At 45.8% G+C, this 27,446-nt stretch overlaps 1 protein-coding gene across 3 annotated transcripts; it reads left to right on the top strand.

The window, feature by feature from the left end:
* The first annotated feature begins 1,570 nt into the window (after window positions 1-1,570).
* On the top strand, window positions 1,571-26,678 carry MAX (MYC associated transcriptional regulator X). 3 transcript variants are annotated; one of them, XM_025919548.2, is made up of 5 exons: window positions 1,571-1,832; window positions 2,596-2,622; window positions 10,290-10,397; window positions 23,776-23,899; window positions 25,158-26,678. In XM_025919548.2, the coding sequence occupies exons 1-5, from the start codon at window positions 1,797-1,799 to the stop codon at window positions 25,343-25,345; spliced, it is 483 nt and encodes a 160-aa protein (XP_025775333.1). In that variant the 5' UTR covers window positions 1,571-1,796; the 3' UTR covers window positions 25,346-26,678. The 3 variants fall into 3 exon arrangements, with proteins under 3 accessions (XP_025775333.1, XP_025775334.1, XP_025775336.1); XM_025919549.2 differs by lacking the exon at window positions 2,596-2,622 and having other exon boundaries at window positions 1,572-1,832; XM_025919551.1 differs by lacking the exons at window positions 1,571-1,832; window positions 2,596-2,622; window positions 10,290-10,397 and adding an exon at window positions 24,379-24,463 and having other exon boundaries at window positions 23,879-23,899.
* The last annotated feature ends 768 nt before the right edge of the window (window positions 26,679-27,446 follow it).

Raw genomic sequence — 27,446 nt, forward strand, 5'->3', positions numbered from 1 at the left:
CACATAACTGGCACCAAATAATTGTTTGTTCTAGTTTCTAATATGAGTTAGCCCTTGTTTCTAATATCCAGCTAATTAACTCACCCAGAACTACCTTCCCTGTCTCCCTTACATCCCCTCAGCTCTTACAAAGATCTGCTTTGGTCTGTATTCCCCCACTAGATGTGAAAGGAAGACTAGGAGACCAAACTATTTAGAAAAGATGAGTTTAATTGCAAGGATATGCAGACTTCATTAGGATTGAATCACTAAGTAAGAAAATACAACAGCTATTTAAAGGAAAAATGTAAAGGGAAGATTACCATGTTGACATCTGTCTTTTAAGCACTGATGATATGCTCACATGGGGAGATATGTCACATATCTCCAAATTTCTGGATTCAAAGGTTAGTGATAAAATGGTTTTCATTAGGGAATCAGTAACTTAACGGAAAAGTTCGAAATGTCCTTCATTTTGGACACCGGATGTCAAGAGTAGTTCAGTTACTTTACCTCAGGATTGAAAAGTGTCTTGTTTTTCCTTCCTGTAGGACTTGCTGTACACTCTTTAAATGATGGCGCCGCAGTATTGTTTTTGTTTCTACAGATGTGAGCTGCATGAAGTCAGGGACCCGTCCAGTTTCATACACTATGACATCCCCGTGCTGGCACATCGTAGGTGTTCAATATGATTTTAACTGGATAGAGTGCGGTTTCCCGTTTTGATACTTTTTGCAATTCTTAAATATGGCACTCTGAACTGGGCATTCCCTAATCTACGTGGGCGACAACAAACTCAGAAGGGGTTTTACTTCCAAGTAAACGGTTGATGAAGGTCGGGGGTCAATGAATGCAGGAGCCTCACGATGAGTAGCAGGCATGGTTACCCCGCGTGAATGAATACAAGATTCTCAAGGCTGGGATTGGTCCGTCAGCAAGGCCGGTTATCCTGCCTGTCCTGTAACACCACTTAACACCTGCCATTGACACCTCCCCACAGCCGGATCCCAAAGGTACGCACGGGCATTCGGAGCCGCGCCCCCTAGTCTGCCGCAGCAAGATCTGCACCCCCTCCCCTCCCCCGCCCAACCCTGGCCCTAGTGGGTTACGCCCCAGGGCGCAATGCAGAGCAACTCAGGCACCAAAAAGACAAAGTAAAACTAGTCGCACGAGGAGAGGCATCGTTATTTAGGCAGCCGGCTACTCCCCCAGAGCCTCCACCCTGCCCCCTGGGCCCGGCGCCCAGCGCTCAGACCAAGCCCGGCTCCTGGAGCCCCAACTCCCTCCACGTGTCCTATCTTCCCAGCAGCCTCCTCTGCTGCCTTGGGAAGAAAACCTCCTGACAACTCGCGGTCTGCGGACTACGACTCCCAGCAGGCATCGCGCCTCTTCTCTCTCCGCCCCCTCCACAGGACACGCAGGCGCCCTGGGCTCCGTCAACAGGTTGGGGTGGCGACGACTATATGCAGTTCCTTATGGGATTTGTAGTTTTACTGGCTCCAGCTGGGCCGTCAGTCAAAGGGACGACAACTACAAGTCTCGGCGGCCCCAGCGTGACGGGCCCGGTCACGTGGCAGGGGGCCGACCGGGCGTGCGTGCCGCCGTTGATCCGGTGCTGCAGTGAGGAGGTGGTTCTCGCCCGTGTTGTGTGTGTGTGTGTGCGTGTGTGTGTGAGTGTGAGTGAGAGAGCGAGTGAGTGAGTGAGTGAGTGTGTGTGTGGGGGGACTCGGCTTGTTGTTGTCGGTGACTTCCCCCTCCCCTGCACCCCTCCCCTTTCCCCGCCGCCGCTGCAGTGGCCGCTCCCTGGGCCGTAGGAAATGAGCGATAACGATGACATCGAGGTGGAGAGCGACGTGAGTCCTGGGGCTTCTTCCTTCCCGTACGGGTTGTCAGGCGGGGACAGCGGCCGGGGCTCTCCGCGGGGCGACGGCGGCAGGGGGTCGGGCAGCCTCCTCCTCTTCCCCTTCCCCCCCACCCCCCCGGCCCCCCCGCCCCCCCGCCCCCCCGCCCTTGACTGGGACCGCCTCTGTCGCGCTCCCGGCTCGCTCCCCTCCGGGCTCCTAGCCGGAGCGGCCTTCTGGGACTGGAGGTGGGGAGGAGACACGCGGCCTTTGGGACCCCCACCTCCCCCCGTGGAGGAGGGTGCTGCGGCCTCCAGCTCCCACCCTATCCCGCTCAGGATCCGGGGGACTGGGACGGGGTGCGCCTGGGATCCCATTGTCCGGATCCCGGGTAAGGGGACGACGCTCAGGACCTGCCCCCTGGGTCCGCGATCACCCTCTTCCCGTGACCCGCGGATCCTGGGGGGTGAGGGAGAGCGGACAGGGGTTGGGAGTGCCCAGATACCCCGAGCTGGGTGCGAGGGGGAGGAGACAGTGCTCTAAATCCCCTCCGGCCGATGTCGGATCCTGGAAGGAGGGGCGGCGCTCGGGACCCCCCTGCCCCGCTACCGGATCCCGCTGGGGTGATGTCGGCGTGGGGTGGGGAGGGAGGGAGGGGGGTCGGGCCGACTCCCCACCCGCCGCTTCCTCCGCCGCCGGCATTTTCTTTCTTATTATTGAATGTGAAGTGTAAAAATAACTTCTATATTTTCTATTTTTTTCTCTCTTATTCCAGGAAGAGCAACCGAGGTTTCAATCTGCGGTACGTCTCCTACTCTCCATTTCATTTTCATTTCCGTTCAGTTCTAGTCCTTTTTGGGGTCAGAGAGAAAAAGAGATTGTTCTATTATTTTTAATATTGTAGTAAACTCTCCTGTTAACCGCTAAGGTGAGGCGGGGCCTTGTTCTGGGGTTCTAGGTGGGGGGGTCGGGTTTGCAAATCTCATCATTCTAGACTCAGGTGATAAGTTTCAGTGGACTGTAGGTGAGTGAAAGGAGCTGTTTGCAAAGAAATGAATCGTTCAGTAGTTTTCACGTGGGTGATCTAGCTGTCACTTTGTAAGTGTAAAATGAGAAATGTGTCATTCTGAAGTAAATTGTATTATTTTGGGTCAAAGTTGTCAGATTTACTTTGGAACAAGTAGGTTCTAAACAATACATGCTGCGTAGTTGTGTGAGGCTGAAGCCACATACGAAAAATCATCTTTAACCAAAAGTCATGTAATTTCTATAGGCCTATAGAGTCTAGCACAACCTGGTATTTTTCTAATGAAGAAATTAGAAATGTAGAGGAGCCAAAGGTTGAATAGGAAAGTGTCACAAACAGCTTATTGTGGTCTATTTGCGTTGAAGGAGAGGTATAAAGAAAATAGAAAAATTGTTGAGGAAAGCGTGGCATTGCAGAGACAGATTTGCTAAAAGGTGGCGGTTGAGATCATACAATGTTATCAGTAATTTCTCAGGGTTTTGATATTAATGTTCTCAGTAGATGTTCTGTGGATTTAGATAGACACTAATCTCATGCCTTTCCAGTCTGGGACAGTGCGGTGAGTGTTCCATGAAGAGATTAGAGAAAGAAAAAAAGAATAGACACAAATAAATCAGAGTCACAGGGAGAGAAGTACATCAGAGTGTCTTAACATTTGACAAATGGGAACGGTACAGAGTTTATAGAATGGGAGTTCAAAAATTCAGATGCCTCTGGGGGGCCCAGGCAGTAAGATCATCAGGAATAAAGTAGAGAGCAGAGGTGAGGACTAGGGCTCTGGACAGCACATGTCTTTACTGAAAAGACAGCCATTAAACTCCAATGGGTTGTTGTTATGTGGGAGTGAGGGCTCACTGTTGCCAGATCTTCCTGTTTTGAAGAAAGATTAGAAATCCAGATTTTTTTACTTTTCTGATTGTTGACATGATGTTTGGGGACTTGTTAGAATTTGCAGGATGCCACTTTGATGCTTCTGTTATCACAGGATAAAAGCATGTTCACTGCCTTGTACCTACTGTTCAGTAGAGCAAAGTTTCTGCAGGTTCTCCAAGCAGATAGGCATTAAGAAAAATGTTTATTGAGAGCTAATATTTCCATAAAATCTGGAGTATGAAGTTGTTCCATAAGATTTAAAAAATTATCCCTGGGTAATAGTCACAAAAAAGATTTTGCTCTATTTTTCCTTGAAGTATTGTCAGATACTTACCTTTACACATGTATTTGGAAATTCAGTTCCTTTTTTTTAGTTACTATTACCCTTAATGGTGTGAATGTTGAGTTTCGTGTTTAGAACCCAGTCTTTTTAAAACATTCCCCCCCCCCCCCCCAAGTTTCCAATTATAAAATGTATTCCAGGGCTTGATCACGGTTGGAGGCTAGGGATTGGTTAGGCCTCCTTTACAGAATCATTATTTGAATTAGAATTACATTGGCTTTCCAGTGAGAGAGTTTTCTTTGTGAAAGTTTGGCTTACAGTTCTTGAAAGCTTTCTGCTTTTCAAAATATCCATCCACATGGGTATTGATGTAAATTGCTTTATTAAATTATTAAAATGTTTCCACTCTCCTAGAATGCTAATGTCATTGTTTTTCTTAGATATTTTTAGTTTGGTGTTAAGGTGCCTAAGATCTTTCTCTTTGATTTTGGGAGGTGGGCAGTGGGAGTGGATTTGATTCTGTTTTTAATTTGACACATCTATTTGCTGAAACTTTTTTGTTTAATTTTTTTTCATGTTTATTTTTGAGAGAGAGAGAGTGCGCGCGCGCGGGTGGGGGAGGGTCAGAGACAGAGGGAGAACAGAATGTGAAGCAGGCTCCAGGCTCCACACTGTCAGAACTGAGCCCGATGTGGGGCTCGAACTCACAAACCGTGATATTATGACCTGAGCCAAAGTCGGACACTTAACCAACTAAGCCATCCAGGCATGCCTATTTGCCGAGACTTTTAAACATTATCTGGCACAAAATAATCATAAGAGCATGGAAAGAAGAAGCAACAGATAAATTTTTATGGCATATCAAACAATTATCATGAACAAATAGGGTAAAAAGGATTTCAGGGTTCTTTTCTCTGTGAATACATCACTTTATTTCCTGCCGTTCAGTATAGGTAATACTTTTTTTTTTAATTCGGAGGGAACTATTCATAAGCTTTGTATTCAGAAAAGGTTGTGGACTGTGAACAACCAAATATTCAGGACTACAGAAGAACTTCTAACAAGTTATTTGGAAGGTTCTGTGGGTCCTAATGTAAAAAGAGACCCTCATTTGTCTTTTATGAGGTCACTACAGTAGATACAACCTTACTGTGTGAGAAATTTAAGATTCTCTGCAAGAATAGTTAGGAAGTGAGGTTAACTCTAACAGAAAGTGAAACTGATTTGGTGAATTTTTTTTTCTGTTGCCTCAGTGCAAACGGAAAACAGCTTCTCCAGTGACCAGTAAGCTTTGTAAAGGAAATAATATTTTTATTACTAAATTTTATGCATCTCACAGTCCCACTGGTATTATCTTACTCTTTTTTGGAGGGAAAAAATCTGCATTTTAGAGAAACTTTTCTGGGACGGGTATGTTTCATACGAAGTAAATCCTTTTTTATTTCTGTTTGGGAAGTTACTTTTGGAAACAAGTGAAAGTAGACGAGAAATGTAGGGTTAGTGTGTTAGGAAACTCAAGGCTTATTATCCATATCAGCTGGATGTGTTAGAGTTACAGTATATCTGTTAAGGGGTATAAAAACAGATCTGTGCAGTTTCACGTGTGGGTCTTCCTCCTATTAAATATTTTTAATTTCGTAGTGCTCTGTGCTTTGTTGGGAATTACAGTCTATTTAGAAGGGAATGAGCTTGGTCGTCTTTGAGATTGGAATTTACTTGGAAGCCACTGTCTGTTTTACCTGGAATTACTTGCGTAGAAGTGCTGCACGCTGCATGTAATTTGTGTGTGCTTCAGAGTGTTGACAGTGGTACAGAAATGCCAGGCTTGCTTCTTAAATACGCCTGTTTGTTAGAGTAAAAGGTGTTCTTATGTTTTAAAGTCCTTTTTCAAGATGCCCGTAATGGCGAAATTGTTGATCGTGGAATCTAACTTGGTTTTCGATTAAAATTTCATGACCAAGGCATTTTTAATTTCTCAAATGGCTGTAGTTTGATAGCATATTTGGATAATGGCATTCCCAAGTTCTTTTAGGCACCAGATGATGCCAAACAAAACAAAACAAAACAAAAAACAAAAAAAACCTCAAAAACACATGTATTTAGTTGATTTTAGAAATGTATAGTAGGCATTTGGCTTCTAGCAGGAGAGGTGTTGGGAACTTGAAATTTATATCTTCCTATTAAGGACCTTAGTGGTTTCTCATCACAGCTGCCCATTATTTCATGTTGCAGTTTTCATGTTGATTAAAATTAGTTAAGTTGCTTAGAAATTCAGTTTTATTTCTCCTATTTGCTTCCCATCAGAAGTAATAAATAGATCTTTTCTGATGAGAATTTTGAACCTGTGTATTTTCCATGGTTGTGTTTAATAAGAGTAGCTTATTAACAATAAGCAACATTATCTCTCCTCTAAAATGCAATCTTTGAATTTCTCAAAGGCAGTACGTGTTTAGTGAGCAACTTTCAGTATATGCTGAGCATTCTTTGTATTGGAGTTAAGAAGATTCTCCTTATAGGTGGGGTTAGATGTCAGATAGCCCGGAAATGGCATCGTTCTTGAAAACCTTGTGCGTCCTTGAATAATGCAGCATTTATTTCCCCCTGCTGTTTGCCTACCTAGAACTTGTAGGAAATGAGGCTGCTAACTGATATAAGGCCTTGAAGGAAGATACATTCTCTGTGCAGTAAGTTGGAAGGAAATAATTTAAAGAGATTTCCCTCGATTTTGAACACACCTCCTTAGCTTGAATGACCTCCTGCCAGTTTAGCAACTTCTTGGCTAGCAAAATAATGTTTGCTTTCAACATATAATAACACTTAAGATACACGTGCTTGTTAGTGTCAGAGGTGGACAAATTGTAGGTGAAGATTTTTACTCTGGCTGCCAGTATGGAAAGTTTGGTGGAAATAAAACTGAGAGGCTGGATAAAAACCTTGGCAGAGATGTCAAAGCTGGAAGCGATTTGGTGCTGGAGTTCCTGTTGAGCATCTGTGGGCCACTCTTCAGTATCGCACAACCCTTTAGGATTTCTGTTAGCCTGGGATGCCCTGAAGGAAAGGTTTTTTGGCAGAAACTGCAAATTGAGTGTAGTTGAAGAGTGGCAGCATCCAGCCACTGCTCCTATAGGATGTAAGGAGGAAGGCATTTGTGGGCCAGCTGTGTAGCCCAGGAAAACCTCTGCTGTCTTCTAGAATTTGTTTGGTCCCATTCATCTTCATTCTCTAACATCTCAGTATGGGCAACAGAAAGCTGGCTGATTTCTTGAGTTGAGCTTTATTTAAGACACACAGTTGTTTGCCCTTCCCGCACCCCACTCCCACCCCCTTGTTTTAAACTAGTTTTGAGTTTGTGGGAGGATCTCAGATGCTTTACACTGGAAGTCTTTACCCTGTTTTTCATTCTCAACTCTGAAATCTTGGCTCTTTCGAAAAAGGTTTCCAGCAAGTGAAGACTGTTAACAAAGCAGTGATAAGCCTGGCAACTGGCCCTCCATTTGGATGATTTGGGGCGGGGGGGGGGGGGGGCAGGGGAACATTATTATCGGGCTGGATGGATCTCTGTGGTTTGGAAATGTTTCCTGAACAGAATTCTCAGCATTGTGTAAAGGTTTTTCATATGGTCTTTCAAGCCACTAGAGGTATCATTTAGTCTAGAGTTGCCTGGAGTTAGGCATGTTAGTTCTGCATATTTTTAATTTGCTCTTTCAGATGAGGCCTAGGGAGGAGACAATACACCATTGCCATTGTCTCTGAGAGCTTTGAAATTGACTCTGGTTAAGACTAGCTGCTTGGGATGGACATGGCAACAGGGATTGGTCTAAGATTCTACCCTTCTGCTAGTTAAATTGGGCCTGGAACCACCACAGAAATTCCATCCACTACTTCGAGAACAACAGTCCCCAGCCTAGGCTTTCTACCAGGCAGTGGACTGCTGCCTTTCCTTGTTGAGCCAACTTCTCAAACTTGGCTGGCTCCCCAGATAAGAAGCCAAGATTTCTGCTGATGGTCCACAGCCAAGTTCACTTAACAATCCTCTAACCAAAAGACTTGTCCATTTGAGTCCTTTCAAGGCTCAGTGAATGGGAAGGGGTAGTGCATTGTGGGGATGATTTTGGTGTTAGATTATACCTGGCTCCACCTGTCTAGTGCAGGCCTGAGTGAAGCCAAGTTCAACTTGATTCTAACCTTTTGAGATATGCAGGACTCTCCCAGAAAGAAAACAGACAATTAGGATTTTATTTGTATCAACGAGAGGAATTGTGGGTAACTCTGCTGTCACCGCTTCTGTGCACAGCTCTTAAGCCGGGAGGAGGGCCAGGAATCAGGGTGATTTAGTAGACAGGAGTATCTTGGGCTGCTGCTGGAGACCAAAGCTGTGCAATTAATTTGCATGTAAATAAACCATCTTAGGGAGTAGGTAACAAATGCTGGAGACGCAGATGTCATCTCCACCTTCTCAGTGCTTTAGGTAGAGTCAAGGTTAGAACCCAGCCCACCTTACCTGTGTAGGTGACTAGAGGGGACAGTAAGTTAGGAAAGGACTGGGTACTTAAATATGTTCAATACTTCCAAGTTATTTCATACTGCTGTTAGAAGGCATCGGCATTCTTGTTCTAATGCTGTGTGGTGCAGCACACCTACCTCTAGCCTTAAGTTATCTGGTGTCCAAGCTTGATCATTCCCTCAGTGTCCCCCTAGATTTCATATGTCTTTGGAGTTCAGCAAGCACTCACTTTACCACGAATTCACACTTTAACAAGGTTAGGAGGATGTTAGAAGTGCCCAGGCATCTGCCCTGAAGATGAGTTGCCATGCCATGTAGAAAAAACCATGGCCATGATGGGAACCAGGTGTCCGATTCAGCAGAGCTAGAGGCGAGGTGTTGTGCTTGAGACACCAGGAAGGGACTTTGGTTACCACAGCTCCTCCCAGCCTCCTCTTCCTCTGTAATGACTCAGACTTAGGCTTATACAGTAGAATTCTAAGTCCTTTCATTCCCATGACTTGTCTTTATAGATTTTTGCCTGTGCATTTTGTCTAGTACAAGGATTCATTTGAGGCATTCTTGTCTAAGCCAAGTTATTTACTCTTGTTGCTTCATATCTAAAGTGCCCGGTGCTCTGTCTGGGTAGGTTAAAGCTACCCGAAATTTCCATATACAGACTTGCTCTTTGAGTAGCTCAGCGCAACCTTGTGTATTCAGGGTAAATTCTCAGAGTATGTTATTCTCCATAATTCCCAAAGTGTGGAAGTGATCAAGGTTCTTGCTTTAGACTAAGTGTCTGTGTTCCATTTGGAGGAAATGCTCTTTTATTAGGGACCTGCTGAAACTCTCTTGCAGTGCTCTCCAGCACTCTCTTTTGCCTGAAGCCAGTGTGTTTTGCCGCTTGTGATTTGTCACCAGTCTTTGTCGCTCTTCAGCTGATAGTTCTTTGTGATTCTAAGCAGGACAGGATAAAGACTTCGGTCCAGTCTGTGGGTATTTAGATACTGCCAAATAAGCTTGACCTGCCACAGGTGCCTGAGGAAATTTATTCAGAGCCTGTGAGTGTCAGATGATTTTCTGTCTAAGAACAAACTTTCTGGCATAGCCTGTGTGAGGGGAAGCCCTTGGCAGGATGGCACCGTGGATCCACTTTAAAAAACAGGAACTCATAATGTACTTGGTGTCTTTATCATCTCTGTCATAATCTCAGATTCACGCATCTGGCTTTTCTAGAGGTTTTAGTTTCTATTGTATGATTTGGTGAGCAGGTCTTAAACTAGTCCCTTTTAGCAAGCTGGAGCCCAGAGCAGACTCATGGTGATGGGTTTCACATGAAAAGCACTGCACCAGTGACTTTACTCCTTTCCTGGGCACCCACCATGAGGAATCTCTTACAGTGGGGGTGATCACATTTTATGAAGGGGCCCCTCTGGAGCTTTTCCCTGGTCACTTCCTAACCACTGACTGGCGGCTGTTCTGTCACATAAGTAAGTTGTGGGGGAAGACTGATGTTGCAGGAGAGTTGCACTTTGTCCCCATGAATAACTTTTATTTTACTTATGCATGAGCTGGATGCATCGAGCTACTTTGGATGTTCCTGTCGCAAGCCTTGCTCACCCCTTTCTCCCCCTTTAGCAGATCCTAATTCTGGAGACTCCTAACTGCCCACCTCGACAAATCCTTCCCAGCCCAATCGCCAGGGACAGCGCTGACAGCATATACTTCCAGGCTATTCCCCACCCACCTGTACCAAGCAAAAGGAACGACATTGCTAATGTGCTCTTTTTCCCATTCTTCTAGGCTGACAAACGGGCTCATCATAACGCACTGGAACGAAAACGTAGGGACCACATCAAAGACAGCTTTCACAGTTTGCGGGACTCGGTCCCATCACTCCAAGGAGAGAAGGTGAGTTTATGGAGAAACTGATGGCCACAACTAACTTGGAACTTGCTGTGGGGCTTACCAGGCCACTCACCTATCTGGAAGGAAATTACATGGTTTCCTTACTTTTTGATTTTTTGGGTATCATTACACACCTACTCTGTCCTTAGCAAATAACGACAGATAAAATGCAACTGCTTGTAAGACATTAGTAGGAGTTCTCTTTTAAAATCAGTATTACTCGGGGCGCCTGGGTGGCGCAGTCGGTTAAGCGTCCGACTTCAGCCAGGTCACGATCTCGCGGTCCGTGAGTTCGAGCCCCGCATCAGGCTCTGGGCTGATGGCTTGGAGCCTGGAGCCTGTTTCCGATTCTGTGTCTCCCTCTCTCTCTGCCCCTCCCCCGTTCATGCTCTGTCTCTCTCTGTCCCAAAAAAAATAAATAAACGTTGAAAAAATAAATAAATTATTAAAATCAGTATTACTTGTAAAAAAAAAAATTACTCCTTCAAGAATTTATTATAAGTATAGTATAGGGAGCAGCCCATAGAAGTTTGGGATAACACTAAGGATTTCTGAGGTTAGTGATTCCCTAGACCTCCACGAGAATTTCTTTTGTATAGTTCGAAGTTAGTACTTCTTTTAAATGAGACCTCTCAGGAATGTATGTGAACCAACCTGGATACTAGTGATCTCCCAGTTCCAACAGCTGTTATTTCAAGGCGTATAAAGAGCATGTTAAGCCATGGGACAAAAGACTTAAGGAAAGAGACATGTTCATACGAAATGGAGGGAAAATAGTAACTGATCTTCTCCTGCTTCCCTCCGCCCCACTGATGGCCTTCCAGAAACTAATGTTTTCCCTGGAGAGGTAGGCACCAGCTGTTTCTACATTTGAAAAACAAAGTTGGAAGCTTTGAGTAAAAAGCGTATGGGTTGGGGTCACTTCTTGGAATTTGGAAAAAACATCTGTTTGCACAGTTAGTTATATCCTGAACACAGAACATAGCCAGCTGCTCTCTGCAGCAGTTCAGTGGTAGAAATGGCGGACTGGAAAGAGGTCCTGTGTATTTCTCTTTAGTGATACAGTGTTTAAAAAAACAGCTGTTTTAAGAAAAATCATTGCTCTCAGGTATACTTTCCGTAGCTCTCCTGATTCAGTTCTGTGGGTGGGGGTCCTGAGTTTGGTTATCCAGAGCCAAATTTGGAACCATTATAGTTTCACTTTGTTTATACTGTCACTCTGGTAAATCATGTGCTTTATACCTTATCTGAGGTGTGGCCTTGTATGTGGCTGAAGCATGGAGTAAGTCTGACCTTTATGAAAAAACAAAACAGGCCAGTGAATACCTAGTATTGCAAAACCAGAATTTGTCATGGGTTAGGCCTACTTAACGTGGACTTGCTTTAAGTGTCCTTGAACTAAGGTGCTTACCTAGGATAACAGCATTCCTAGACACAACACCGTCTAAGCAGCGCAGGAAATCTTTATGATGGGGAGACAGACTCATTCTTTTCGTCAAAGTACACACATGCAAAGGATTATCTCTTGTGTTTGTTTGAGCTGTTGACAGTCAGTGCTTACTCATATGCCATGGTATCGATTAAAACGACTTTGGTGAATTAAATGGAATGAGCTCCCTTCTCTTAGGTCTCACATCTAACCAGGAGTGGCACCAAGGCAATGTTTCCCAAGAAGTGGCCTTTGGATCACTCATGTCAGATTCACTACTGATTCTTAGACATTCTTAAGTTTGAGGACACTTTGGGAGAGGTTGGTCATAGGAGCTCAGCTGTACCATTTTCCTTATCCAGCCTATTTTACATTACCATAATAATCTTCCTTAAGTCCTTAAAATCACAGTATCCTAAATCTGTTGTCTCCTTTCTTCAATGAAGTTGATGATTTGAATTTGGTAGCTTCTTAAACTGAATAGTCATTCATTGTGGCCAGTTCATTTATTCACTCAGTCTGTTCATCGAATGCTTATTTGAGGTTTTTCTACATGGCAGGAACTGTTCTAGATACTAGGGAGACAGCCATGAACCAAACACACAAGCAGAAGCGCTTATTCTGGTGAGGAAAAGATAGAAAATGAGCTAATAACGTAAAATATATATAGCCTTTCAGTTAAGTGCTGTGGAGAAAATTAAACAGGGAAGGAAGGTTTGCAGTTTTCAATAAGCCAGACAAAACTCACTGGCAGGGCAACATTTGAACAAAGGTTTGAAGGAAGTGTGAAAGAAAGAACCATGTACCTATCTGGTGATGAGCAGTCCAGGCCAAGGGAAGGCAAGTGTAATAGCCACAAGGCAGGAACCTGGGAGCACTGCCGGGCCTGTCCAGAGCCGAGGCCAGAGTGGCCAGGCTGGAACTGCAGGGATGATGACAGGAAATGAGGTCAGAGAAGTAGCAGGAATAGGGGAGAAGAGCAGTCAAGGGGCCAGGTTATGTGGAGCCCATTGATAAAGCCCTAGTGTGGGAATTTACCAGGTGCCTTTTTAATTTCAGAGTCCTGTTCTGTGTTCTAATCCAGATATTTCACACGGAGCATGAGTAAAGTAACCCTGAGCCCCTTCGCATCTGAATTCCACCGTCTACATTGTTTTCCTTATCTGCCAGCATTGTTTCATAGATGCTGTAGGGAGTCTAGCAGGAAGAGTGCTTTGTCTCTCAGTCTTCCCTGTGCTCATTAAATGTTGTAATTTTTTAAAAATACGGTATTTGAACCTAAAGGAAATTGGCTAATTCTTGATTTGGATTGCAGTAATTAAGGTTGTGACATTGTGTAAATAATCGTGAGTTTGGGTGAGCTTCAAGTGGATTCTTACAGGAAAGCCTCCAGGCTCCTTTGATTTGAGCATTTTTAACTTCCATGTGACTTCTCACTTAATATTTGAATCATCTGTCACGTGTCCTAAGCATTTTGATTTTTAATGCAAAACCAGTACTGAGTGAATTGGATCCTAACCAAGAATGGGGGATACTTGTATTAAAAAAATAGCTTTAAATGTGAGACCCAAATTCTATCCTCGGCTTCCTTTATTTATACTGTTATCATAAACATTATAAAAAATGATCACCTTCTGTGTAAGAAAAAAAAAAAATCAGTAATCAACATCTGTGATGCAATGTAAAAGTAAGCACAACAGTTCTCTGAGGTATTATGCTAATAGAATTGGACGTTTGCTATTACTGCTGTTCCTGCCATCATTACTGTGTCAGAGATGAGGAAGCAACTTGAGATCATGGTCCCTGTCTGTAGCTGAACAGGGACTAGAACGCGGGATTGCCAGTTGCCAAGGTCAGTCTTTCTACCATATCTTGTCTTTACGTTGGGAGCTCCCTCAAGGTAGAGCCGGTATTCTTGGCAGTATGTCATTCAGGGGCTATTGCTAGAATAGTCTCCTCTGAGGTGGTATATGTAGGTGCCACTGAAGTGCAGACAGTTGAGGATCATTTAACTCTGTACGTTTTTCTGAGTCCACATAGCTTCTCTGAGAAATAGACCATTGTAGTTGGTGGTCCATTTGGGTTTTGCCATAGGTCGCAGCGTTAGCAAGTAGACTCTTGAACTCTGTTGTGTAAGTTTCTTGTTTCCCATGTAGTTCTTCCACTGGACATCCCACAGGGAAAGATGAGATGGAATTAGAACCATCAGCCAGTCAACCAGAGTAAGGGAGTAACGACTGTTCTCTGGGAAGACATTACTTTTCTGGAACAGAATTATTCTTTGTTTTAAGGGCAGTAGGTTGGGTGCTAGGGAGGGTTACCCGATGGCTTGCTGGCACTGAACTCATCCTGTTGATGTGGATTCAAGACCTGGTGGCCAGCCCATTAGTTTGCCTTCACATGGGGATATAATTCTTCCCTCCACCCCATAAGTTAGCCCCAGCATCCAATCACACTGTCTCCTTAGCGTGGTTGACTTCAGTGATAAAACGTTCTATTGCAACATCGCCATTTGTAGCTGTATGGTGGTTTATAGAAATTTCTCATCTTTTAAGTCTCTTCCTAAATGTGTTTATCTTAATGTTTATTGGTTTCAGGCAGTTGTGCTATGGATTTCTCCTTTCTGGATAGAGCTGTGTTAAAAAGAGAGAACATAACCTAAGATGAAAATAAAATCGGGGTTTCTTTTAGTGAGCATTAAGTTCGGAATTCTTTCCTTTTGGATGAGAACATGAGGGCACCGCCCCAGTCAGCTCCTGCCATAGACTCTGGCACGTGGTAATTCCCAGTACGTAGCTGTGGAGTGAGAGTGCCAGAGGAAACCGTGGGCTTGCTCAGTCCTTGAACAAAAGAACATCAGCCAACATGGTTGTGCTCACCTGTTTAGTTAAGACCCAAGACCTATGTGAGTGCTGTAAAGGTTTAAAAGGTATAATAGTGTCTTCTCTTGAAGGTCTTGCTCCCTTGTTGGGAGAGAGGATTATATGTAATACCTAGCAATAATAAGGTAACATGCTGAGCATCGAAGGAGAGGTTAAAATACTGAGCTAGTCTGTTTCATTTCCATGAAAGCCCGCTTCCTTAACATGTTAAGGCGTCTGTCAAATAACTCACTTGTAACAGGGAACCTGACAGTTCTTATAGCTGAAGGTCAGTGTCCTGTTAAAGTCACTCAGCACTGTGACCAGGGCACTTATCCCAGTTCTAATTGTTTGTGTAGCTACCCGGTGAATGTCTGCCCGTCCTCCACACTACACCATAAGAAGTACCACGAAGGCAGGGAAAACAGCTTCTGGTCGTATTGCTTCCCTCAGTTCCAGGCACAGGAACTGTGCAGAGTATTTGTTAACGAAAGAGGCCCCCTGTCCATCCACTCTGGCCATGTTATACTGGGAGAGGCTCATTCTGGTGGGCGCCTCTTAAGGCGTGCAGTTCATTTGGCAACACTGTTTCTACATCATATGGGGCTGTTGAAGGGATTATGTTGTAGATGAAAGTAAGGCACATCCCTGCCCTTTTCACCACCTTACTCATTATTACCTGACCAGACTCCAACCTGTGCAGTAATTTGCTTCACAACTAGGTTTTTCAAAAATTTAATTTTCTACCTTAAATTTATTGTCCGTGGTTGCCCGAGTCTCCATTAATCCCTGGGTTCAGCAAATGTAAGTGTACTGATTTATTGAATTCCTTGTAAGCTGTTTCTGTGCTACTGAAAACCTTTCCAGGGCTTTTCAGTGCCCCTCAAGGTAAGGATTGGTATTTTATGTTCTCTAAAGAAGGTGCCCACCTTGCCCTCCTGCTTTTTCTCCCCCTTCCCTGACTGTGGAGCAGTGTACATCCTCCTCTTCTCCCCCAGAAATGTCATCTGTTGGAGTTCCTTCCTTCTCTCAAGGCCCAACTCCAGCCTTACCGCCCGGATGACATCAGGGTTTCACAGTGAAGAGACCCACTCACAAGGGCCCCCCAGCCTGTGCACTCTTGGCTGCTGGAGTGCCTCCATGTTCTCTTTGCCTGGGCCTGTCTGCCTGCCTGCCTTCACGGCTCATATCAAGCAATTCACCACCCAGAGAACCCCACGGTATTGCTCCTCCATCAGCCCCAGTGGTCATGGGCTTCATGGGGCCTTGCCTGTGTCTCCCTTTTCTCTGTGACCATCTTATCACCTAGCTAAAGGGTGTGCTTCTCGAGGGCAGAAGCCTTGTCCACTCTTCTGGAAGTCTCTGCAGTGCAGAGCAGGGGAAGGTTCACTCCTATGGAGAGGACTAGAGAGCCAGGAAACCGTACCTAATGCTTTTCCATCTCAAGATTTGAAGGATACCCAGTTGGTTTCCAGGGCTTCCCTTCAGCATTTCTTTCCTTGCAGCAAAATTACAAAAGTTTAGGAAAAATGTGAAGAAGAAAACCTCCCCTTCCTCCAACCTATAGCTTTCTTTTGTTCTAAGATTTGAAGACAAGTGTTGCCCAACAGATGTTTAATGTGAGCCACAGATACAATTAAAAAATTTTTTTTTAATGTTTGTTTATTTTTTGAGAGAGTGAACAGGGAGGGGCAGAGAGCGAGGGGAACAGAGGATCTGAAGCAGGCTCTGCACCCTCAGCGAGAGCCTGATGTGGGGCTCAGACTCACGAACCGTGACATCATGACCTGAGCTGAAGTCAGACGCTTAATTGACTAAGCTATCCAGGCACCCCTACAATTAAATTTTCTAGTTGACACAGTAAAAAAGTAAAATAACAGATGAAGTTAATTCTAATAATATATTTTATTTAACCTAGTATGCAAAAATAAATATGACTTCAACAAAATCCAGTATATTTTATGCTTACAGCACAGCTTAATTTAGTCTAGTCACATTTCAAGTGCTTATTAGCTATTTGGACAACCATGCAGTTTAAAGACCTGTCTCCCCACTGGACACTCCACTTTAATGTGACTGACATTGGGTGCCATCTTAAAGTGAACGTCAAAAGAAACTTGCCTTTTTTAGTTCTCCCCCAACAAGCTGCTATTATGAGATCCATGGAATAATTGATGGCATCTAAGAAGCAAGGAGATGATGGTATTACCAATCTGTGTATTCCCTTCTGGTTTCTTCCTCTGCACGCCTTACATGGGAGAAATGTTACAGCTTGCTGTTTTCACGTACCATGCCTTTTGCCCAGCTGATGATGTATTCATATATTTAGTCATTAGGCATGTTTCTGTTGGCCATTTAGGTTGCTTTTCATTTTTTGATTTTATAAATAATGTAGTGATGACCATTTTGTTGCAGGTGACTGTTTCCATAGAGTCGATTCCAAGAAGTTGGATTGCTAGGTCTAGGAGTAAGAACATCTGGGTTTTGCCATTTGTTGCCAGAATTCCTCTAGAGAGGATTGTTTTCATGTCTTCATTCTTTCCTTTCTTATTCTTTAAAACAAATTCAAAAGACTAGTCTTTTAGGGGCGCCTGGGTGGCTCAGTCGGTAAGTGTCCGACTTCGGCTCAGGTCATGATCTCATGGTTCATGAGTTCGAGCCCCACGTGGGGCTCTGTGCTGACAGCTCGGAGCCTGGAGCCTGTTTCAGATTCTGTGTCTCCCTCTCTCTCTCTGCTCTTCCCCCACTCACGCTCTGTGCCTCTCTCAAAAATAAACAAACATTAAGAATAAATGGACACCTTATTTAAAAAAACACAAAAACTAGGGGCGCCTGGGTGGCGCAGTCGGTTGAGCGTCCGACTTCAGCCAGGTCACGATCTCACGGTCCGTGAGTTCGAGCCCCGCGTCGGGCTCTGGGCGGATGGCTCAGAGCCTGGAGCCTGTTTCCGATTCTGTGTCTCCCTCTCTCTCTGCCCCTCCCCTGTTCATGCTCTGTCTCTCTCTGTCCCAAAAATAAATAAACGTTGAAAAAAAAAAAAACACACAAAAACAAAAACAAAAAGACTAGTCTTTTGACAGTGTTTTGAAAGTACCGGTATTACCATCACTGGAATTTTTTTGAAGAGGGGGAATTAATTTAGTAGGCAGAGTTAGTAATTAATTTTGTATTTTGTTTATTACCTGGAAGATTAAATCCTTTTCCACATGTTTATTTACTAGTTGTATTTCCTCTTTGGGGAATGTGTGCTCCTGTCCTTCATGGTGAAACCTTGATGAATAAGTGTCACACCCTCATCTCAAACTACCAAGGGCACAACATGTTTGAAACATGATTTGTGTTGACTCTTAAACAAATGCCTGACTCCTGGCTTTAACTAAGCCCCGTAAAGGGTATGATGCCTTCCCATAGTAAGCCACAAAATAGTCTAGGCTGGGGAGGGCTTGGTAGCAGGAAGCTTTGAGGGTGGCTCTGATCCCACAGCCTCCCTTGTTGGCATTGATGGGGGTTCCATTTTGGAATGAACCACTTTAATGCAGGCCCAGATTTATTGTGCAGATTCTTTAATTTTTATTTTCAGAAGATGACTATTCAAATGGAAATGTATATAGGCTTTGCCCTAGCTTTCTCTTTACCTTAATATGTGTAAAAGGTTGTGCAAGGTGTCAGAAAATAAAGGTTTTATGTTTCCTAAAATATGTAGTGCAAAACAAATGTCAGTTAGTGAGTAGTTCTTTTTTCATTCCCCAGGATGTGGCATTTTGGTTCTTGAGGGAACAAGGCAGTGGTAACATCTGATTTTGACAGTGAGGAGGGAGGAGGAAAAGTGATGAATACGACTAAGGTGATTACTTCTCGAGTCAGGGTTGGAACCCCAGGGAATAGCAATGGTGTTCCTAATGTGAACATTCTAGCACTACTCTTCTCTTCCTTACCTCTCTCCGCCTGCTTTCTAAGATAACGTGGCTTTTTACACAAATCCAGATTACTGCAATAAGCTTTACATCTCCAGAAACATGTGGAACTGTGCCTTATGTAAAAAGTTTTGATTTAGTAACCTTGGATTTTATCCTCATGTCAGTGTTAACTACTTCAAGAAACATTTGGGGCCTTAAGAAGGTTCTAATTAGAATGAAACTCTTGGGTTTGATCCTTTTGTGAAATAATGTAGTCACTTCTTGCAACACATGAGGTGGGTGCACTGTGTTCCCAAATGGAGTTCTAGTCAAGTGGGTGCCTCTCGGGGCTGAGTTGACCCTTTCTTCTGTCTCCTTATTGCTGTGGCACAAGCTGGAAAAGGGGCAGGAACCTGCTGGGCCCCTTGGCCACACCACAGTGGGTCTTCTTTGTCCATATTGGTTTTATCCTTGTTAGGTAACGAGGCTAACCGCCCTGTTGAGGCTGGTGTTTCCCCTCCTCCGGGGTCAGGTTCAGTCCTAGATAGATGCAAGCTATCTTGCATCCTTAGGCTTTTTCTGTTTGTCTCTTCTCTGCTAGAAGGCTGTTTGGTTTTTACTTGTCTTTAAAAGAAAAAGAAAAACAATCTTCCTTCAATGCTGCTGTTATTACAAGCTACTTTTTTTTCATTTCTTACTTTGTCAACCTAATTTTAAAAAACTAGTCTTCAGCTTCAGCTCTATCCCTGCACTCATTAACTGTGTGGGGGTGATTTACCTAAACTCTGACTCCTCCAAGGAAACCATCCTCCCTGGGTCTTTATCGACATCAGTGTAGACAAATCACATGACTCTTTCGTAGTCCTTTCCCTCCTGCTCAGACTCTTCTCTCAGACCATGCTGTCAATGCATTTCTCTCCATCTTTTTTTATTACTTCCACAGTTTCCTCTGTGCTCCCAAAATAGAGGTGTCCTGGAGGCCTTGGTTCAAATCCTGACTCTACTACCTGCTACTAGGCAAGTCAGAGCGCTGTGCCTCTGTTTCCTCATTTATGAAATAGGGGACGTAATACATCAGAAGGTTGTATGAAGACACCTGGCATTAAATAAGTGCTCAGTAAGTGTTAGCTGCTGCCATTCTTATCATCGTCATCATTTGTACTGCTGTAATGCAGCTGGGGCTTTGGAACAGGACCTGGCGGGGCTGTCCAGTGAATTTTTGCATGGCTCCCACAGGTGAAGGAGGAACCCGAGGAGCCACTTTACATTGACTCGCACGGTCACATAAGAGGCCCAGTACCTCTTTGGTCCCCCCAGCCACAGTGTGTGCTGTCTCAGGGCTGTGTCCAGACCATTAAAGAGATCGGTTTCTGCTCAGAAAGGCGGAATCAGAATTTGTGCCTCCTAACTGTAAAACCTAGCAGGGAGAAAATTATCCCAGTTCCTAACAGGTATCCAAAGGCAACAGTCCATCTGTGGACACAATGACTTACCAAGTTCGGTCTGCTCAGTCACTCACTCACAGATTGCTGACTTAGCTAACCCTGCATTTCAAAAAACAGAAACCGAAAGCCCTGGGCCATTCCATAGTCCATGCTCTAAAGCCTGGGGCTGCACACAGTCCTACCATAAAGCCCAAGGTTCTTGTCTGTTTCTTTTTATTGTTCACATAGCAGAAACTCCTAAAGGCGCGAAGGGCCTGCCCACACCTTAATCTTGTGGCCAGGCATGTGATCATATGGTTTGGAAAGTCAGGAAGAGGAGATTTTAGATGTCTAGCATTTTCTCATCTCAACCTTTTGCTGTTCCTCCAGCGCCAACCCCCGCCCCCCCCACCCCGGACTAGATACGCATGTAAATTTGGGGGAATTCTGTATTCTGTGCTTTAAGTTTTCTCTCGTTGGATTTTACTTGGTGAGTACTCTGGGAAGGGCACAATTAATAAATTAATTGAACCATTCTTTTGGACTTGGCTAAGAGGTGGCCTGGGACGCTTCTGCCTTCAGGGGATAATGGAAGGGCTGTGCTTAGCCCTCTGGAGGCCTTGAGCCGGGTGTATACCAATCCCACCTTCTTTGGGGACCTCTGTTTTCTGAGCATCTGTGAATTTTATCTTCATGTGAAAACTGCCCTGGAATGGAAACTTGCACCACTCACAGGATCTTTTTCCCTTTTTGGTTTGTTGTGCTCTGCTTACTGCTCACTTTCACTTCATGGTTTCATGTGTAAACATGTGAAGAAGAAACTGGTCGCACACAGGCTGCTACTCAGTGTGGTATTTCATTAAGAGTCCTCACCAAACATTTTCAATCTTGCTTCTTTCCCCTCGTCCCAGCTGCAAATGAGTAGTTAAATAAGGGCTAGTGTTGCTTTCTGGGAACTGTTAGTGGAAAAAATAGGCAGACTTAAAGAGAGACTGGGATGTGAATATGCACAGCAACTGGATCCTGATGGGGTGCATAGAATTTGGAAGGCTGATTGGGGTCTCAGAGAATTTCTAGTCAGATAAGGAACAGCCACAGAGAGGGGCGCCTGGGTGGTTCAGTTGGTTCAGCATCCGACTCTTGCTTTCAGTTCAGGTCATGATGTCGCAGTTCCTGGGATTGAGCCCCGCATCGGGTACTGCACTGACAGCATGGAGCCTGCCTGGATTCTCTCCCCGTCTCTCTGCCCCTCCCCTGCTCACGCTCTATCTCTCTCTCTCAAATAAATAAGCTTTAAAAAAAAAGCCACAGAGATGGGGCGCCTGGGTGGCGCAGTCGGTTAAGCGTCCGACTTCAGCCAGGTCACGATCTCGCGGTCCGTGAGTTTGAGCCCCGCGTCGGGCTCTGGGCTGATGGCTCGGAGCCTGGAGCCTGTTTCCGATTCTGTGTCTCCCTCTCTCTCTGCCCCTCCCCTGTTCATGCTCTGTCTCTCTCTGTCCCAAAAATAAATAAACGTTGAAAAAAAAAAAAAAGCCACAGAGAGAAAGATTATATCTGCAGTCACAGAGCGCATTAATGACAGAGCCCAGAATGCAACTGTCTCCTGGATGCCTAAACTCTTCCTTGCCACTCTGCCACCTTTCCTACAGTGCTACTTCTAAATTCCATCTCTAGGGGCACCTGGGTGGCTTTAGTCGGTTAAGTGTCTGCCTTCGGCTCAGGTCATGATCACGCAGCTCGTGAGCTCGAGCCCCATGTCGGGCTCTGTGCTGACAGCTCGGAGCCTGGAGCCTGCTTTGTGTCTCCCTCTCTCTGCCCCTCTCCCACTTGCACTCTGTCTCTCTCTCTCAAAAATAAACATTAAAAAAAAATTCCTTCTGTAGTATCTAGAGAAGCAGAGTATTTTCATTACTCCTTTCTAATTATGTGCCCCCTTTTTTTTTTCATTTTATCCCCTAATAATTAGACCTAATAAGTCCCCTTCAGCAGAAATGGGGAACAGCAACTGAAGTAGCCTTGCAGCCAGAGTTGCAAGCCCCGGTGGCACGGTACTCTCATTCTTCCTACGGAAGGTGCCCTATTCAAGAAGCACACCTGGCTCAGTCTCCAATCTCATGCCTATGCCGTGCTGTTCTCCCTGCCCAGAGTGACCCGTTCCCACAGATGTCACCCTGGGTTAGACCAGGCTTCACTGTTTCAGATGGGAGCGCGCACGTGTATGCCTGCGCACACACAGAGGCCGAGGCCCATGCCTGGCACACAGTAGGTAATCACCCCAGCCAGAAGCCATCTTTCCCATGGCCTTTCTAATCTGTGCTACTCAAGTTACAGTTGTTGGTGCTGCCCTGTGGTTTGTCTGTGTATAGATATATTTATCTCCTCAGCTAGATAGTAAGTAAGCTTCTGGGCTAAAGAAGTCATGACTAATACATTTTGTTTCCCCACAGTGTCTGCTCGGTTCCTTGCATATAATTTGCACCAGATAAAAATGGTTGAATATGAACAATTTCCTTTTGAGGAAATTGCCTTAAGCATGCTATAAGAGGAAAGCCTGGAAATTCTAGTACTTGTGAGGACTGGTGAATAAATCCAGGCCTTGCAAACTTCTCTGATGCCCAGCCCAGCCCGAGGTATATAAATTGAGATTGTCAGGATTTAATACAAGTGGATTTAGTTTTGCTGTCCTGAGTGTGGATGTTTTCTCTGCCTTTTCCCCCCTGTTGTGTTCTGGTTGTCAAGGACCCGCCAGGATTGTAACACAGAATTGTCGAGTACTGCCCTACCCCGAGTAAGAAATGTTGCTACTCCTCAGAAGCCTCGGTGGCCTGAATGCCACACTCAACTTCTAGACTGCCCTGCCTTGGGCATCAGTCCTCTTGGCTTTGTACCATTCTACCTGTTTGGCTAGTTGGCTGCTTGGCCGTGAGTAACTCTGGCCATGCTTGCAACCTGGAGGGAATCTTCCAGGCATGTTTGGCCTTCAGGGGCAGAGTAACCTGACATCCATTTTAATGGCTTATCAACTTGTTCCTCTAAGAGGGCAGTGCCTAGGCTGCCCACGGCTGTGGTAAAGGTGTGGTTGCTTCCTGAAATGGCCCAATCTCATGCCCTTCCTGTGTTGACATCAAGCTCTGACGGCTTTCACAAAAGCCTCTTTAGCCAGGAAGGCTGAAATGGTGACACAGCAGCACAGCTCAGTTGGAAATAGGTAACACAGTCAGGGTTTGTCTGAAATCTAGGGACCTTGGGGAAAAATTTTGAGCCTCCTCCAACTCCGAGCTGGCTCCCACCGAGATCTTGCTCTTGTCTCACTGGACCAGCTGCCCGTAGTCACACCCTAGCAGAGAGTGAGTAGCCTAAGCTCTCGGCTAAGTAGTAGTTCAATGTTTTCAGACATGGCCAGGCCGAAAGTTGAAAGCAATCTAAAGAATCAAAGGGGATGGGGGGAGTACAAATTCAGGAGTCAGATGGATCCGAGTTTGAATCCAGGCTCTGCCACTATCTAGCTGTTGACTTTGGCTAACCGAGTAAACTTCTCTGAGCCTCGGGTCCCTGGTGGAGCCGCCTCTCAGTGCTGCTGCATAAAGCACTCGACGCCTTGACTGGCACAAAGAAGGCTCTTAGCAGCGATTCCTGTGTTTCCTCAGCCTTGTCCCACCTCACCCTCCTGCTTCCATTCCCCTGTGCTGCTGTTGCAGAAAGGCATGGTTTCCTCACCGCTTGGACTAGGTCTTTATTTTGTCCCCTTTGCTTTTTTTCATATTGCAACAGGCATCCCGGGCCCAAATCCTAGACAAAGCCACAGAGTATATCCAGTATATGCGAAGGAAAAACCACACACACCAGCAAGATATCGATGACCTCAAGCGGCAGAATGCTCTCCTGGAGCAGCAAGGTGAGCACATGAGCCGGTGGGGCAGCCGGCCCTGCTGTGCTCCGGCCAGGTCAGGGCTTCGCACCTGGGCCTGCAGAGTCAGAACCAGTCACGGAGCGCGTGCTCATAAGCAGCGGCAGCCCTGCTTCTTGGGCCTGAATAGTTGAGTGTTAGAACCATCCTGAGGAAGGACCTGAGCCGCCAGTGAGGGAACAGTGGAGTCTAGGGGTTGGACATTTGGAGACTTTTTTTCTGACCTGATCTCTCCCCTTCTTGGGGCTCAGGTGCTCTGCCTGCGGTAGGGGTCACACCTGGCATCAGGTGTCTCAAAAGAGCTTTGAGGTCCTTGGATTGGAGTGTGCTTTGTAAGTACCAGAAACTCCAGGTTTTCAGGGACAGTGAGCCCTCCCCGTTGTCAATGGTAGTCCAATCAGGGCAGCCTATGGGCCAGGCCCATGCTGTTCTCCAATGCTCACACCCACCTTTTCCTACAACCACAGGGGAAAGCGAGAGCTGATCAAGTTCTTTGTTCCTGGGGAATTCACTTCTCTTCCTCCCTCATGGAAGATGCAAGTAAAAGGAAATGCAAGTAACCACCTGGGTTAGAACACCTCAAATAAAATAAAATAAAATAAGATAAAATGAGTGGGTTGACCTTCCAGGCTCAAGATGAGCTGAACCCCGAGGGATGGGCAGTGGGGGGCAGTATCGGGTTGGTTACTGGGCCACGCAGCCTGCATGGAGGGGCTGTGTGTCGAGAGGCCCAGGTATGCTGTGTGCATTGGCGACTTGCTTCCAAGTGTCCAGCTTGTCTTTCCAAGTGGATCTTGTACGAGAGAGCTAAGCCGGAACTTTTCTTTGGCCGACATCTTATGTCATCCTTCCCTGCTGTTGTGTGGCCTTCACACCCTTGTGGAGCCTGGCATCGCCAGGCCATCTTCTCTGTCATTGTGCTGCTGGGTCCCACAGGGAGCGTATGCTCCTGTCTCTACAGTCGACTTCCATGGCAGGATGGTGACATCACAAGCCTTCTCTTTAGGGTTGGGAGGCATTGCAGAGTGGCTGGCCATGTCCACTGGGCCCCCAGGTCTGGCTGGGAAAGGAGGAAGGAAATGAAGTGTGTGGGTGGAACAGGCACCAGAAGGGAGTTACTTCTGAGCCACCCTGAGCCTCGGGGGCCAGCAAGCCCTTCGGAAGAACAGGCTGGACCCTGAGCTGAGACTCGGTTGCTTCCCTAGTCTCCAGAAGGCTGTAACCCGCTCGCTTGGTTGCCTTTCAGTCCGTGCACTGGAGAAGGCGAGGTCGAGTGCCCAACTGCAGACCAACTACCCCTCCTCAGACAACAGCCTCTACACCAACGCCAAGGGCAGCACCATCTCTGCCTTCGATGGAGGCTCAGACTCCAGCTCGGAGTCGGAGCCCGAAGAGCCCCAAAGCAGGAAGAAGCTCCGGATGGAGGCCAGCTAAGCTCCGCGGGGCAGGCCAGCAATACAAACTGTCTGTCTCCTCCATCGTCCCATCCTCCTTTCAGTTCATCCTTAGAACCCTCAGAACCATTTAAGAGACTCTTGTTTTCCTCTTTTCTCTTTTTTTTTTTTTTAATTTTATTTTTACGTAGAAGCTCTTGGACAACAGCTCTCGTTCTCCTTCCCCATTTCCACAAGCTTTTTTTTAATGTTTCCCTTCAGGGATTCCCTGTCCCCACCAGGAATTTTTAAACCAAAATACCCCAACTTGGCAGCTTTTTCTGTGGAGGACAGACGGCCGGCCGGACCTCTGAGCACATGGTGTCCTGACCACCCACCAGCTCCTCCAGCCCCGCCGGGCACATGCCCGGAGGACTCCTGCCCCTCCCAGGCCTTTCCTCCCAGGCCACCCTCACCTCCGTTTGATAGACTTTGTGAATCTGTGGACTGCTCTACTTTAAGAAGATGACCAGTTTGGAGTAATCAGAATTAATCCCCCTTCTTTTTAAGTTTTTGTTTTTGTTTTTTTCTAAAAAGCTATTTATCGCTCCTATTGAAAGGCCAGATCCTTGAAGAAGTTTGTGGTATAAATACAAGTGGGGACAGATTTGCAGCACAGAGTCTTTGGCCTGTTTCACTCCTGCTTCTCCCAGCCAACCTTAGGGAGGGCTGCGTGACACTCGTGTGGTATGTGTGGGGGACAGCGGGCAGCAGTGAAGTGGTAGCCGCCAGGGGGTGGTGGGGGGTGGGACAAGGAGGGAGGATCGGGTCGGGTAGAGGTTTTGTATTGAGGGCCAGTGATGATGTTTTGATATTTATTTCCTGCTACTGAAATTTGAATCTGAGTGAATTGTCCCTACTTCTGATGACGTCGGTATTGCAAAGCGACAGATTCATAAAGTAATGATCAAATCTTCCTTTCTTTCCGTGTGTATTTCTAAGAAATAGAGCCAACTGATTTTGTATGTAAATACCAAGAGCAATTTACCTGGTACTAAACCCGCACCCCAGTGCGGACCCTTCCCCACCCTGACCCCCTTCCTGTTCCAACTGTCCTGGACCCCGTTCCCATTGTGTGATCCAGCCCTGGTCCTGGCTGCGGTCAGCAGATCCCAGTGAAGGGTTTTGTGTGTTTAGGCCTCATTTCTTTGTCTTTTTCCTACTCCGTTCCTGGCATTTGCTGATTTCTAGTGTGTACTCTGTAGTCTCAGTCCGTGTTTGATTCCATTCCATGGAAATAAAAAGTATGTTGTACATACTGCCCAAGAATTGTCTTGCAAGTTAAGGCTTTCCCCTTTACTATAAGACTATAAATAAAAACTTATTTTATCCTTCTTGGTGGTGGTGTCTTCTTGCCCTTGTAGAGGCCAAGACGGTTAAGGAAAGAGCCCTCTGGAGGCCATGGGGGGGAAACCTGAGAGAGAAGCAGAGGTCACTTACGTGGGCTTGCAGAATGAGGAGCTCCTCTAAGCCAGAGCACCCCTCTTTTTGTTCTCAGGGCTCAGCTCCGCTGGGCCGGCCAGGGAGTGGGTAAACCAGTGGTGGTGACTTTGCTCATTGGATAGAAGCCTTTTTAGTTCCAACAGGGATGGGGTTAACCAGGGCAACATTTCTAGATACAGCTCCTGCTAAATAAATGGCCCTTGGGGAATTGGTAGCCCAGAGCTGTGTGTTTGGGTTTCTCCTGGTAATGAATGCCCAGTTCGGAAGTGACTGGTGTTCTCCAGGTCCTTTGAGTTTCTAGAGAGTTCCACCACAGTAAGAGGAGGCAGCAGAGCTGCCAAGCACTAGTGGTAAAGGAGGCTTCAACAGCACCGAGTTAGCTCTACTCGGCCTAGGGACCAACACTGGCCTCAACTCATTTGACCTCGAAAGGAGGAGAGTTTATGGCCAGAACACAGCTCAGCTTTGGTTTTCCTGTCTGGCTGACAAGAAATACTGCTATTCCTAGACCAAGGGAGGGAGTGAAGTTAAATCGGTTCTTCGATTTGTCCCTGTCTTTAGAATGGTAATGCTGGGGCTTCTGTCAACCAGATGTCAAACTCAGAGTATCTCTTTTTAGTTAATGGGAGTTGACACGTAGGCTGTGTTTCTACAACAGG

This window comes from Puma concolor, chromosome B3 (assembly GCF_028749965.1).
Source record: "Puma concolor isolate L17-30 chromosome B3, mPumCon1.1.hap2, whole genome shotgun sequence".
Lineage (NCBI taxonomy): Eukaryota > Metazoa > Chordata > Mammalia > Carnivora > Felidae > Puma > Puma concolor.

What these genes read in the sequence shown, in the direction of transcription:
- MAX (XM_025919548.2), top strand. Translation starts at nt 1,797, where the DNA reads ATGAGCGATAACGATGACATCGAGGTGGAGAGCGAC. An exon ending in ACATCGAGGTGGAGAGCGAC is followed by an intron (nt 1,833 to 2,595) that starts GTGAGTCCTGGG and finishes CTCTTATTCCAG; the next exon opens with GAAGAGCAACCGAGGTTTCA. An exon ending in AACCGAGGTTTCAATCTGCG is followed by an intron (nt 2,623 to 10,289) that starts GTACGTCTCCTA and finishes CCATTCTTCTAG; the next exon opens with GCTGACAAACGGGCTCATCA.